Here is a 13,842-nt window from a genome sequence, read left to right as displayed (position 1 = left end):
ATTCTTGGCATTCTTTTTCATGGGCGCAGAAGCACATTTACTCACGAGAACGTTTCTACTATCACCAGTGTACAATGTCACTATACACTTCAATGAAGCAGATGATAAAACATTTGAGTGATGCTTAGAACTTTTACAAAATTTAGATAACCCTTTTTAGGGTCAGTCCCGTGGCCCAGTCGTCTTCTCATACGACTTAATAGCATGCCCGTCAGGGGTTCAAACTTTGTACGGATCGGCTAACTTACTATTCTTATAACTTTACTTGTATTTAATAAGTCTCGATAGCTTGTATTGGCCCGGCATGATCGCGTAAGCACTTAAACCAAAAAGATAAAGATAGTTTTATGAACAAATCTAATTTTCAATAACCGTTTTGCGAAAACAGGTCCAATACAAACAATTTTAAATAAACAGGTTAAATACCATCAAAATAAAACAAATGCTGTATTTTAAAGTGTGGAAACGATCATTTATGTTTTTTGTGCTCCTGTTATCATTGCTGTACTCTTGTAAATATTGTGCTATTCGTAGTTATTGAAAAAGTATTTTTTTGAATTCGCGCCAAACTTTCAAACGGTATAACACTTTGTGAAGCATTTCCGTATAACGCTTCGCCTCAGCTGTCAGCGGAACGTCAAACGTCAATAACATTTGTTGTTATTTTTTTTGTTGGTCGCTGCTATCTGTGCTGGAAGGGAAAAAAGAAAGAACGACCGTGATTCTAATCTACTTTCAATCAGAACTTTGTAATTTTGTCGTGTACATTCTACGCTTTTATTTAGACGCCTGACTTCGGTGGCCGTGCGCACATATTTCTTCCCCGCAGCCAAACTAGCGCGCCCAGACACAATGAAGAAAAAGGTTTGTAGTGTGTTTTGTTTTCTACGACTTGGCCGTCATAACAGTGTCTCTCAATCAATGGCTGGCAATGATTCATGCAAATGGGATATATTTCTACGTTCCCGGTTGTAGGTGCTCCTGATGGGCAAGAGCGGCTCTGGCAAGACCAGCATGCGTTCGATCATCTTCGCCAACTACATCGCCCGTGACACACGAAGGCTGGGAGCTACAAGTGAGTGTCCTTGCGAGGCAGCAGAACAACCGCTAGAACGCATTTGCTAATTTCGATTCTTTTCCCTCCGCCAGTCGATGTCGAACACTCACACGTCCGCTTTTTGGGCAATCTCGTGCTCAACCTGTGGGACTGCGGTGGGCAGGAATCGTTCATGGAGCAGTACTTCGCCTCACAGAAGGACAACATCTTCCGGAACGTGGAGGTGCTGATTTACGTGTTCGATGTGGAGAGCCGCGAGCTGGACAAGGACATGCACTACTACCAGTCGTGCCTGGAGGCGTTGCTGGTCAACTCGCCGAACGCGAAAATCTTCTGCCTCGTGCACAAGATGGACCTGGTGGCGGAGGAGCAGCGCGACATAATATTCAAGGAGCGCGAGGAGGACCTGAAGCGCTGTTCGCGCCCGCTCGAGTGTACGGCATTCCGGACGAGCATCTGGGACGAGACGCTGTACCGGGCGTGGAGCAGCATCGTCTACCAGCTGATCCCGAACGTGAAGGCGCTGGAGCACTCGCTCAACTACTTCGCGAACGTGGTGGACGCGGACGAGGTGCTGCTGTTCGAGCGGGCCACCTTTCTGGTGATTTCGCACTGCCAGCGCAAACAGCACCGGGACAGCCACCGGTTCGAGAAGGTGTCGAACATCATCAAACAGTTCAAGCTGTCCTGCTCGAAGCTCGGTGCCAAGTTCTCGTCGATGGAGGTGCGCAACAGCGTGTTTGCGGCGTTTATCGACACGTTCACGAGCAACACGTACGTGATGGTGGTGATGTCCGATCCGTCGATACCGTCCGAGGCAACGCTGATCAACATTCGGAACGCGCGCAAGTACTTCGAGGAGCTGGAGAACCCGAACAGCAGCACCGGCGCCAGCCATGCGAACAATCACCACCTGCACCATGCAGCCATCAGCCATCACGGTGCGCACGGTGGCATGGTGAATGGTGCGACGCATCCAAACCAGTACGCCGGAAGCGGCGGAGGCTATCACCAGTACGCTGGGCAGCAGCAGCAGCATCAGCAGCAGCAGCTTTACCAGCAACCGAATCAGCAGCAGCAACAGCACCAGCAGCTGCAACCACACCACCTAACGCAATATCAATCGTACCATCACAACACCACAACGAACGCTTATCACTGATACCTGTACCGGAAGAAGTACTACTACTTCCGGTAAGCAAAACGAATACTAGGACGTGATCTTCCAGACAAAAAAAAAGAAAGCCTGATGGTCGTGCGGTTGTGGTCGACTTTCCTTCCTGCGCAGTCATTTTGTTGTTTAGTTTACCACGCGTGGAAGGTGCGAAACTGGCACGCTTGAGAGCAGCCGCAGAAACCTTGGATGATGATGGGGCCCCCCTATGGAAGAGCAAACTCCACCACCTAAGTCAGACGCTGTGTGAATGTTAGAGAACGCGTGCAATCTCGGCAGGATATTGGCAAGTTTGTTTCCGTAGTTTTTGTTGTTGTTGTTGTTGTTTTGAAGCATCCCTCCTGTTTCCAAATAATCGAAAGGGCCGCACTGTTGCTGCCGGTTTGACGCTTAGGAGTAGAACGTTCCAACCATACTGTTCAATATAACGTGTTCCTGATGATAATCCCGTTGCAACGATCCTATGTCGCGTATGTTTGTGTGTGGCTGGCTGGTTTTTACTACTTTATAATGATTACAGAAGAAATTAGTGGGTTTGTTTTTTACTAGAAGTGTATTAGCTTCTTCTGCTCCCGCCATATGTATATTTAGCTGCCGTTGGTTTGTTGCGCGCGTTGAATCAATCCTATAAGCTCCCGTGTTCAATAGCCGATTATTTGGATAAGTGATTCAAGCTGTTTGTTTAAGTTCTTCCAGCTTCCAGCGCTCACTTTCCCTTTTCGTTGTGCAATTTATGCGAATCAAAACAGTTTCACGCCTTTGGAACTCTCGTTACACGTGGACCAAACTATCTTCCTCCTTCCTTTCTTCACACTATCGACACGCTAATGGCAAAGTGTTTCGCAGGGGAGGATAATGAATATTGTGACCAGATAAAAAAGCGAGTGTTTATGGTACCTAACTGAAACAGAATAGAATAATGAAAGAAGTAAGCAAAACGGTGTAAATTTTGTTGCTACAGGAGCAGAAGGAGCTTCGAATCCGCCAGCGAACCCTATTATTGATAGCGGTAGAATTCAGGACAACAGAGTAGGAGGAGGAGGAGGAGGAGGGTCTTTGGGCTGGAGCAAATGAAGATGTAAACTGTAAAATAAAGCCAAACTGCAGAAGAATATGAATAAAACAATATTGATATAAACACATGTCGTTAAGTTCTAGTTGCAGAAATGAAATCCTATTGGAATAGGTTGGAATTGAATTAGCTTGGCTCTACTCGATTCGAACTCGATTTCCATACTGCCCTTTGGCAATAGCAAAAATGCAATGCATGCACATCGTGATATTTTTTTTTCATCCCTTCTTTCTAATCATGGCTCATCTCGCCCCAACGTGTGGGATAGGTCCGTCGCTCAATTCCTATTTACTCTGCTGTACCAGCCCTTCCTTTCCAGCCGACAGCTGACCCACTGTACGAAGTCGGGTGCCGATGTTTAGCGATGGTATCACATCTTATCAGCGCTTTATTCCGACTATCGCCTCAGTTAGTGCCGCATCGTCCGTAGGAATAGGGGCGAGCTCGCGCCCAGCGTTGGTAAAATAGTTCACTTTTAGATTTACGTGCGTGTTGAACCGTTTATGGAAAGAATTATTCGTGTACTGCAATGAACAAAATCGGTTTACAGTGATCGCCGTGTGCGAAGGGCTCGTTTAGTTGTGAATTTCTTTCACTAAATACGTACCGCGTGAAATAAATTCATTTAGTTTCATGTTTTTTTTACATCCACAACTAATATCTAATCATCGCTTACATCGTGCGTGCTCCAGCTTTGCTCCAATCGAATCGAAATCAATGAACGTAGAAACTTTACGCTTCGAAATCGAGAGTGACCTTCGCCCGAGACTGGTTCACGCACACTATTTCTGTTTGCCTCGCGCAATCGTACGTTCGTGTCATGCCGAAGGGACGGTCCTACGGTTTCCATTGCCAGCCGGCATAACGCCCTGCACGGAAAAGAGATAGTAGTCAGCGACGTGTTGCTGATGCCACTGCCGTTACTCCCTGGCGGCTCCATCGGGGCCGCCACGTGCGATTGAGGGTGTGCGTTTGCTGCAACGCTTACGCACACCGTCACACATTTGTTTACTAGCTCCGTCATCATTCTCACCCTTCCACCCTCTAAGCGCGCCCTTGCTCCAACCCCCTTCTCTGTGGACGCGTTGGACACGTTTATGTCCCTCATACATGGCCAGCTTCGGGGGGACTGGAGCATCGAGTGCTTCTGTGTGCGTTACATCTTTGGAAGCATTTCGGATCGGCAATGTCGTTGTGCATTCGATCGCTGATCGCGACGAACCACACTGTTTACGATCGTCACTCTATTTTTGCGTTTAATCCAGCGAATGTGAAGTCATCGCTGGACTACGCGGCTCTGGGGACAGACGTGCTTCCCAAGCATGTCCCCTTCTGCAATTCTTTGCTGTTAAAGATGAGCAGCATTTTAAAAGTGTTAATTTGGATATTTCTTTTGGCTGCAGTACGCTTTTATCGGTCAAGGTTGTAATTGTTGCTAACAAGCTGAAGCAGAAACGATGCTCGTCCATTCGGTGAACCGTGAGTAGTGTGTCTGCGTGTCATCATAGTGTTCCCAAGTGCCGTGTTTGTACGCCCGGGTGCGCTGCCTCGGGGGTGTAGGAGATCGTCTTCGCGAGGAGCTGCTTCCGTAAGCCGATCCCACCCATCGACCCCAGTCACCCAGTCCAGTCGGTTTGTGAGTCATGGAGCGTATATTGCGAGGCGTTATGCGTTACCGGCATACGACCCGCGAGCAAATGGTGCAGGAATTTCGGAAAGTTCGTGACAATCCGCAGGTATGGTAGCAATTTTGGGGGGCGATTCTTTCATTCTGATATAATAAAGGATTTTTTCTTTTTTTGCCTTTTTTTCGCCTGATTAGCCTAAAGCCGTGTTTTTCACCTGCATGGACAGTCGCATGATCCCGACCCGGTTTACCGAGACGCACGTCGGCGACATGTTTGTCGTGCGTAATGCCGGCAATCTGGTACCGCACGCAGAGCACTTCCAGGACGAGTACTTTAGCTGCGAACCGGCCGCCCTAGAGTTGGGCTGTGTCGTGAACAACATCAAGCACATCATCGTCTGCGGGCACAGCGATTGTAAAGCGATGAACTTGCTGTACAAGCTGAAAGATCCCGAGTTTGCCTCGTTGGTAGGATGAGTATTGAGCCGAAGTGTGTCGCATCCCGCATCACTAATCCTTACCAATTCTTCGCTCCAGGACAACCGGCGCATATCGCCGCTGCGGGCGTGGCTGTGCGAGCACGCCAACACGAGCCTTGCCAAGTTTCAAAACCTCAAAGAAATCGGGCTCGATAAGCCGCTCATCTTCTCGTCCGAAACGCCGCTCCGCAAGTTCGTCGCGTACATCGATCCGGAGAACAACTTTGCGATCGAGGACAAGCTGTCCCAGGTGAACACGCTGCAGCAGATCGAGAACGTGGCGTCGTACGGGTTTCTCAAGCGCCGGCTCGAATCGCACGATCTGCACATCCATGCGCTCTGGTTCGATATCTACACGGGCGACATCTACTTCTTTAGCCGCAACTCGAAACGGTTCATTGCGATCGACGAAAGCTCGATCGACCGATTGCTGGACGAGGTACGGCGATACTATTCGTGATGCACCGTGTTTTTTTTAAGGGGGGGTATAGCTTTAGCTGAGCAATACGGGTTGAAAGTAGCGGGAGGGAAATGCTTTCTAGATTGCTATCGGGTGCAAATGAACGGGTTTGCAAAGCTGCGTAGTTAGTGTATTGTGATTGTAAATCAAAAGTGAACGTTATGTTAGTTTCTGTGTGTAGTAGAATCAGATGATTGTGCAATGTCGCTGTATAGAGTCGCTTCTTTTGTATAATGTTTCGCAATAAACATGGTACATGTTTCGCGGGGCTCGAATTATAACGATTAAATCTATATTTTTCCCTTCAAAGGTACGCACATAACGCTGCACCCTGGGAAGCTTCAGTCGCACAGCGAATATGATTGCATTTATTTTTTCACACACTTAGCACATCTAATAAAATAATTAAGCAAGGCTTAAACTAAATAAATGCAGGCTTTTCTTTTCATAAAATATAATGTAACGGACACACTTAACGAATCACGTTCCGCCCAGCGAATGCAATTCAAAATTCATATATGCTGCTACACAAATTGCATACTTTCAGGCGTTTAGCGAAATAACCCTTCTCATCATGCTTTCGCTACTCCTTCTAAGTACCTAGCTGCAACAGCCTAAATCTCACGTGTGCACGTGTGCACCGTCTCAACTGCATGGGTCTGGGTCACTCGCCCGATCCCGATGTGTTGATGTGGAGTCGGAATTGGAGTGGAAAAATGGGTCCATAACACCCCTTTGCACGGTGCAGCCGCAGCAGCAGAAGGGGATGAAAAATGTGCATTGCCAAGGTTGCTTTGATGAATCGGTTCGTACGAAAACGGCAGACTGGCAGATGTTGCAAAGTAGCGCAGCGGCGCTGTACTTTGTTCACAGTTTTGTTATTTTCGCAGACCACCCGCGCGCGGCTGGCTGCGTAAGAGCAAAGCACGTGAAATTTACTACCCCGCAGCAACGGGCAACATGGTGGCAGCTTGTTGTTATCTCTGGTACAGCCGCGATGGTGCGTTTTCGAACCGTGTCGTCTCGGCGCGCGTGGGGCGGAGGTGCATCTTCCGGTGCGAGGAAGCGTCGTCGTTTGTCTAGCTACACGGTAGGAGGCTGTACGCCGCCGCCACGGTAGCAACATTCCGCGCAATAGGGGGAGAAATTTATGCAGCGCTTCACACATTGCAGTGTGCAGTTGTTGCGGACGATGATGAAGCATCTTCGTTGCATCGGTTGGCCGGTTTGCCTGCACTGTCGCGGATGCTAGATGAAGCCATCGGCTGGCAGTGCACAGTGAAGCCAGAGGGAGCAAAGATGCATGCGTTGTGTTGTCAACACTTTTTTTTTCCTACCAGCTTTGCATGCCCGCCTACCATGTGTTCGTGGCTGGTGTGGCGACGTGCACACGTACACACCAACCACAACACACGCGCACACAGACGGGCACGTTGTAACGCTCGCTGTTGTGCACTTGTGGTGGCAGCGCTATGTTGGCCCGCATGTTTTCCCAACCCCGTCCGTCCAGCAGCCGTCCTACGCCCAAGCCAAGCCGCTGCTGAAGATCGCGCGCTCTCCGGACATGGAATCCCGGACATGGGGCGGACGCGGCTCGTATGCTCGTGGCAAAGTGGGTCACTTGCGATTTCGTGACCAACTTTTCCCAACATGAAGCGGCAGCCAGCAGCATAGCAGGAGAATGAACGAACGAAAGGGGGAGATAAAGAGAGACAGAGATAGAGATAAAAGAGTGAGATCGAGAGAGGTAGATAGATATAGTAAAGAAAGAAGGAAGAAATTGTCGACTGGGCTGGGTAATGGTGGAGGGAAGAAGCAGTGCGACACAGCCGCTGGCGAAAGAGGAAATGCTTGATGTGGAAGCTGTAAACCAGCTTCTCGTTGCAGGCTTACCGAAAATGTGTCCCCAACCGAGCAGGCGGAGAAACGATCTTGTTCTGGAACCGGAAATATTAACTGAAAATATTAAGCTACCTGTATTTGGGCAGGGAATCGGAGATCGAGTCTTGATATCTACGTGAGATAAATACAGTCTGGAAAGGATAATTTATGAAAAAAAAAACTCTAAAAATGAGGCGGAATTAGGCGGAATTCAGAAATTAAAGTTTTAAAAATAGAAAATGAGCTAAAAGATTTTATCAGAATATCTGAACTTTTAAATTGAAATCGAATTAAATTACAAAGGAAAAAAAAACAGTAACATTACATTACATTACTTCAAAATTATAGGAATATGCAGAATGCCTAAGCCTGGATGGCGATGCGTCACAAACTTTCCATCTCTATTGCGTCAGCATCCACGCCTCAGCAATGCAGTTCCCTAGAAGATAAAAAAAAACTTGCTCCCTCTAGCAAACCTATTCATCGTCCGAAATATTTGTCCAACGCGCTCTAAAGTGTGTACACTTGTGATTAGTGAAATTTTGGTGCGTTGTTTGGTTGCGAAATAAATTTTACTTTTTCTCTCCCATCCGATCTTCCGGGTGTGTCTTCCCTTCCTGCCGCAACAAGCCGCTTTTGCGAAGTCCCAGTCAGTCACTGTTAAGGTGTGTGTGTGTGTGTGTATGCTTTTGCCTTGCTTACTTGGGTCCCGTGCCGCAGAAGTAGGTCAACGAGAATCGCTTAGGAAGCTCGGATCGGATCGCAGTCCGCCGCTAGGTTCCACTAGTCGCGATCAAAATCTGCCCACCAGCCCAGCGAGTGGACTAGATTTGTAGCGAACCGTTTTCGCTGCTTCATTTTTTGGGACTTTGGGACGCGTTTGCCTTCCCATTCTGCTGCGGTGATGTATGGGTGATCGCGTAGAAAGAGAATTAGCACTTCTTTGTCGTTTTTTTTTCTTCTTCATGTTTAGTTTGCACTGCTTAGGAGCGACTTCTTTTGGTGCTATTCTGGCGAGGCGGTTGTGCGGATCGTTCCTCTTTCGAACAGGGGAGTTGAGTAATAAACGGGGTGTCCCTCTTGGTTTGAAAATCGAATGTTTTAGAAACTCTGGGCTCTAGAAGGTGTAAATGTGTGTGTGTGTGTGTGCTGATGATTTGTGGTTTTTTCCTCACCCCAAGAGGCTGTGACGTACGAGCTAAGCGGCCAGTTGTGTGAACGCTTTTCTGCGGCAACTAGGTTAACCGATGAAAACGAACGCTAATGAACGTGCGGTTTGGAATTGTTATGTTCGGAGATAGCTTTACACCTTTACGATATGGCAAAAGATGAGTTTTAAGTTGTAGGAAATGTTTTATACTCTTTGTGTTATTGATAACACAAACACACATATTTTAAATTGCCATAAAGATGTTCAGCGTACACCAGCACGAGAAGATGTAAGATGTTATTGGTCTACCGTTGGAATTAGTTTGAACTACATAATTAGGACCAGTTTACCACGCAGGTTTATAACCAATTTAACTTCAATTATTCGCTCTTTTAAGAACAGTAAGCAGTCTAAGCTTTTTAATATAGGCCAAGAAAATTTAAAGAAACTAATGAATACTTAATTTCTACTCAAATAAGTAACTCTTGTAGAAAATATGTATAGTTTCGTTTTGAGAGCTCTGCAAAAATCAGTGCAGCAAATGTAAAACTTAGAAAAATAAAAAGCTAACAATACTAATCATCAACCTAATTATCCTAATATCAACTCAATCAAGGTTAATATTGTCAGTTAACAAACGCAAAAATCCAAAAATATAACACATTAGTAGCCAGACGGTAGTACAGTTGAAATTAATAGAAGCACCTTGAATCGTTAAAAACAAATCCCCAAGCGGCACACTATCTGCTTTCGATCGCCACAAGCCACAACGAGATAAACGGGCACGAACCTGCCACTAATTCACCTGACTGTACGTATTTTGATGCCCGATACATACGCACGAAACAGGTTTATTGGCCGCGCAGATACGCACTAAAACAAAGCCTCTCGCCTCCCAGTTTTTTTTCCAAACCTGAACCACAAACACTAAAGCAACGAACAAAAAATCCCCGAAAAGAAAATGTAATAATAAATCGTGCATATCGTCGCCCGCCGAGGCACGCATGCCCCATGCCTGGCTGGAATTGATTTCCTACCTTTTTGGCAGCAGCAAATTGCTCGTAAATGCTGTGTAACGCCGTGTGTGTAGATCTCTCTCTTTCTCTGTGTTTCGGCAACTGTTGGCAGGATAACGGCAGACTACGAGTAGTTTGTACAGATTTTGCGGGTGCGAGAGAAGCAATCCAGCTTCAGATTCCCTAAGGCGGCAAAATGAAAGGGTACCGTCGAGGTGCACGATATCAAGGGAAGCGGGATGAGAGGGGGTAGGAGTATATTCAGATGGGAGACTCACCAAAAGGGTTCCTTGTGTGACCTAAATCTGGTCCGGTCCGGCGATGATTGTTCCCCCCGGGGGCGTCGAACGCGGTCGTGGATGGGGCGACATATCAGGATGAATTTAGCTTAAACCGATCGAGCCATGCGAGCCTTAAACTTGATGCCCGATGAATCCTTTCGAGACGGGTTTATGGGGATTGCAAAGGAAAAACACTGTTGCAGCAAGCATTATTACGAATGTAAGAAAAACCTAACCATAGTCTTAGCAATTAGTTTTGTAGGCAGTTCCAGTAACAAGTGTCGTTGAAAGATCACTCAAAAGGTTATTGTTGCTATGGTCGGTTAAAACATTTCTCTTTTGCCCGCTAGCACCCTTCCAATCATATGAAGTAGCACCACGAGGGGAATCAAAACAGAGCAATGAATTAGCAACCACAACAGCACCGAATCGTATCGGCCACCACTTCAAGTTCAGCTGTCAAACTGTCAATCGTATGATCGAGCACGAGCGAGTGATGATGATCTTTTTGACGTTGCGGGAAAAATTGCGGTCAAACAGCAGGAAGAGAGCGGCACCGAAGAAGCAGTAAAAGAATAATGTGTGTGTGTGTGTGTGTGTGTGTGTGTGTGTGTGTGTGTGTGTGTGTGAGAGAGTCTACGACAAGTTAAGTGTGTGTAGCTCCAGCGAAGGAAGGCCTAGCACGAGGCAACAACACGAGGGTTGTTGAAAATTGGGCCAAATTTGCGTGCAAACCGCCAGAACGTGCGGCGCATTGTGCCGACCTTAAGCAAGTATTACGCGTACGCACACGTCTGTGCCGGGTTTAGTACCGAGCGCGGGGTGATGGTGGTGGTGTGTCACCACCAAATCAGAAACGCTATAAGCGGATTAGATGATAGAACTTGCTGCCAAGGCGGTACCGTTAGACCGCACCTAGTTTTCGGGAGGTCAGACTGCGTACGCGTCAGTTTCGGGGCAGCGCCCAGGCACAAGTACGTGACAGTCCCGGGGCGGAATGAGAATCGGTTGAGCTGGATCTGGAGCAGGCACCCTGGGCCAGGAACAGGAACCTGTACGGCTACACCTGACCCACCGGTGGAATGAGTAGGTGGGTAGGGATGGGGTTAAGGATTTTTAGGAAAAGAAAGTGTTTGCGGATGACAGGTTGACATCAATTGTGGCAAGATCAAGTTTGAATGTGGCACAAACAGAACGACTGGTTGGTGCAGTGTGTAAAGTTTTCTTGTTCTATTTGGCTTACATTTTGTATTGTAATTGTCACACGATAGCAAGCAGCATTATACATGATCTTCATCTTCAAAAAACAACTGTTTCAAGCTCGCAACATGTTGCTACACTTTCAGCAGGGCATTTCACATAAACAAACCATTCCAATCGGGCGAGTTCAACATCCTTACAATGATTCCCCCAAAATGTATCGATGTTTGTAACCTTTTCTTATCTCAACCAGTCGGCACAACATCCGCAGCCCGGTGGTATGCTTCGGTAGCTGAGATTTGCTCACACAGCTACGCACACACCTTTCCCTTCGAAGGGATCGATTCCTTCGTTTGTTGTTTTTTTTATGTGTTGCTTCTTTTCATTTCATCCTCGCACTAAACACACCATTTCCAGCTCATGCAGAGGCGCCGGACATGTTTTGTTGCCCCGTTGGAAGCTTTTTTCAATCGATCGTCATTATTTTGGGCTTTCCTCGCCTTCCCAGCTCACTCGCAACTCTTTCTCTCAGACTCTACACCTCTGTAGCCCTTGCCTCTCTTGTCCCAACCTTCGACAATGGTTCCTCGTTGTCCTTTTCATAGGTTCGCGTCTGTCGTCGCCATCATAATCGGGCGTTCCTTGCTCTGTACGGAGCGGCGGATGGACGGATCATCAATTTACTTAATTCGCCCATCCCACGACGGTGCCCACCGCCAAAGCATCATCGCTGTATCATTCGGAATCGTTTCAAAGCATCCAGCGAAAGATTGGGAGAAGCATTGGGAGAGAGAAAGAGCATGCAAGATGTATCGAAAAAAAAAATAAACACCTCAACCGGACTGCAACCAATTTGTCTGTCCAGCTGGGGCTCGGGCAGCCGCAGCACCGGCAGCAGCACAAGAACGGCCAGCAAAAAAGGAGCGACGATGGGGGGAGGGGGGGGGGGGTTCACGTGTGAAGGTGAAGGAAAAAAGGGCCAAAAAGCTCACCCAGGGATGGCTGGATTCCTTCGGTACGATCGGGCAAGGGGAAGCTTCAGGATGCGTTCGCGGTGCGGTTCGCTTGCACGGAACGGCCGATCGACACGAAATGGCCGAAAAGTTCGTTCCACCGCGTCGAAGCCAAAGGCTGCCGCATCGATGTCGACCTACACGGGACCTGTAGGGCAATGTGTTAATAGGTGAATCGTGCGCGATGCGTTCCCAGGCTAACGTGAACACGCTGGACGAGGGTTTTATTGTTATTATTTTTTATTCGATTCTTTTCTCTCTCCCTCTCGCTTCGGGTCCCCACGCAGGGATGGGGAAGTGTAGAGCCAATATGATGAGATATTAAGATTATTGGAAGATGGAAGATGGGCTAAAAATGATTTTAATTATTTTAAATATAGTTAAATGAAAACTAGTAAAAGTGGTTAACTGAGCATTGCGACGATGAAATATTTTCAAACCATTCGCAAACTGATCGATTTGATTTTGTTTTAGGATTCTCATAAATCGCCGAAAAAACGATAATGCATATGATTGAACCGTTGTTGATTCTCAAAACATTTTTAGTACTTTTTTTAATTATAAACAGTTAAACGTTAACATCAGAAACTAAACGTTCACTTGGTTGTCGTTAGCTATGATCCGTTTCGGTCAGACATTCGAAGATGCTCGCTCTCAACAACAACAAATGGACCAAATCAACGAACCCAAAAGGTCACGGAACTTGGTCAGTAGGGACCGTGCCGGGTACGTTGACTCCTTGATAATCATCGTAATCAAGCACACACACACCCAGAACTCGTCTGACCAATAGTTTATGAGTCCTCTGTGGCTGTGGCCCGAGCCCGGAGAAGATACGATTATATCACAGCGGTTGGGTAGTTCTTCTATTGTATTCCGTTCTTCTAACTTTGTCCGAACCCTTACCACCTAGCTCTGTCGATCGGTTCTAGCTTGCTCGATCGCTCAGGTGCATTAATAGATACATACAGGGGGTATTTTGGTTTGTTGATTGTGTCGATCGCAGCGGTGATGACCCCTTCCGGAGCCGGCGATTCGGGATGTTCCGGTAAGGGTGAACCATCGGACTGGGAGAGGTTGGGCCGGCATGAAGGGAGGGAGCATTGGCTATTAAAAAGAATTTATGACGCGTCTTTCTTACATCACACAATACGTTGAAGCATTCCAGACAAAGCGGTCGATTATTTTGGAGTCAAGCATCAATGCTTGTGTGGTGGTGGGCTTAGACCGAGCTTGATCTTCAACCTATAATAAAAGGATGCATTCGTAGAACCAGTTTTTGTCGTACTTGAAATAGAAATAATAACGAATGGGTTGCTCTACTAGCAGAATTATTTAATGTAACAATAATTCTTAAAACAAATCCAACTTGATTCAAAACAACATTTTTAAACTACTCTCTTTGCTGTACTTGGCTCACACATACACACAC

The 13,842-nt window shown here is 47.0% G+C and overlaps 2 protein-coding genes and 1 long non-coding RNA gene across 7 annotated transcripts; 2 read left to right on the top strand and 1 right to left on the bottom strand.

Annotated features, from left to right (window-relative positions):
- Positions 1-654: 654 nt before the first annotated feature.
- Positions 655-3,369, top strand: LOC121588775 (ras-related GTP-binding protein A). The gene is made up of 3 exons (XM_041907099.1): positions 655-864; positions 976-1,075; positions 1,150-3,369. The coding sequence occupies exons 1-3, from the start codon at positions 853-855 to the stop codon at positions 2,217-2,219; spliced, it is 1,182 nt and encodes a 393-aa protein (XP_041763033.1). The 5' UTR covers positions 655-852; the 3' UTR covers positions 2,220-3,369.
- Positions 2,796-4,064, bottom strand: LOC121588777. The gene is made up of 2 exons (XR_006004213.1): positions 3,911-4,064; positions 2,796-3,827 (listed from the first exon to the last, which is right to left on the bottom strand). It is a non-coding gene; the product is annotated as an uncharacterized LOC121588777 (long non-coding RNA).
- On the top strand, positions 3,696-6,295 carry LOC121588776 (beta carbonic anhydrase 1). Of its 5 annotated transcripts, none has more exons than XM_041907101.1 (4): positions 3,696-3,762; positions 4,707-5,039; positions 5,126-5,398; positions 5,468-6,144. In XM_041907101.1, exons 2-4 carry the CDS (start codon positions 4,947-4,949, stop codon positions 5,867-5,869), a joined length of 768 nt encoding a protein of 255 aa, XP_041763035.1. In that variant the 5' UTR covers positions 3,696-3,762; positions 4,707-4,946; the 3' UTR covers positions 5,870-6,144. The 5 variants fall into 5 exon arrangements, with proteins under 5 accessions (XP_041763035.1, XP_041763036.1, XP_041763038.1 ...); XM_041907102.1 differs by having other exon boundaries at positions 3,705-3,788; XM_041907104.1 differs by having other exon boundaries at positions 3,737-3,824.
- Positions 6,296-13,842: the final 7,547 nt, after the last annotated feature.

Source organism: Anopheles merus, chromosome 2R, assembly GCF_017562075.2.
Source record: "Anopheles merus strain MAF chromosome 2R, AmerM5.1, whole genome shotgun sequence".
Lineage (NCBI taxonomy): Eukaryota > Metazoa > Arthropoda > Insecta > Diptera > Culicidae > Anopheles > Anopheles merus.
Note: the sequence above shows the minus strand (reverse complement) of the source record. Positions and strands in the feature narration are given on the sequence as shown.

Coding starts and splice junctions, on each gene's coding strand:
- LOC121588775 (XM_041907099.1), top strand. Junction 1,076..1,149: donor ACGAAGGCTGGGAGCTACAA/GTGAGTGTCCTT, acceptor TCCCTCCGCCAG/TCGATGTCGAACACTCACAC.
- LOC121588776 (XM_041907101.1), top strand. CDS start 4,947: ATGGAGCGTATATTGCGAGGCGTTATGCGTTACCGGCATACGACCCGC. Junction 5,040..5,125: donor AAGTTCGTGACAATCCGCAG/GTATGGTAGCAA, acceptor TCGCCTGATTAG/CCTAAAGCCGTGTTTTTCAC. Junction 5,399..5,467: donor ATCCCGAGTTTGCCTCGTTG/GTAGGATGAGTA, acceptor TCTTCGCTCCAG/GACAACCGGCGCATATCGCC.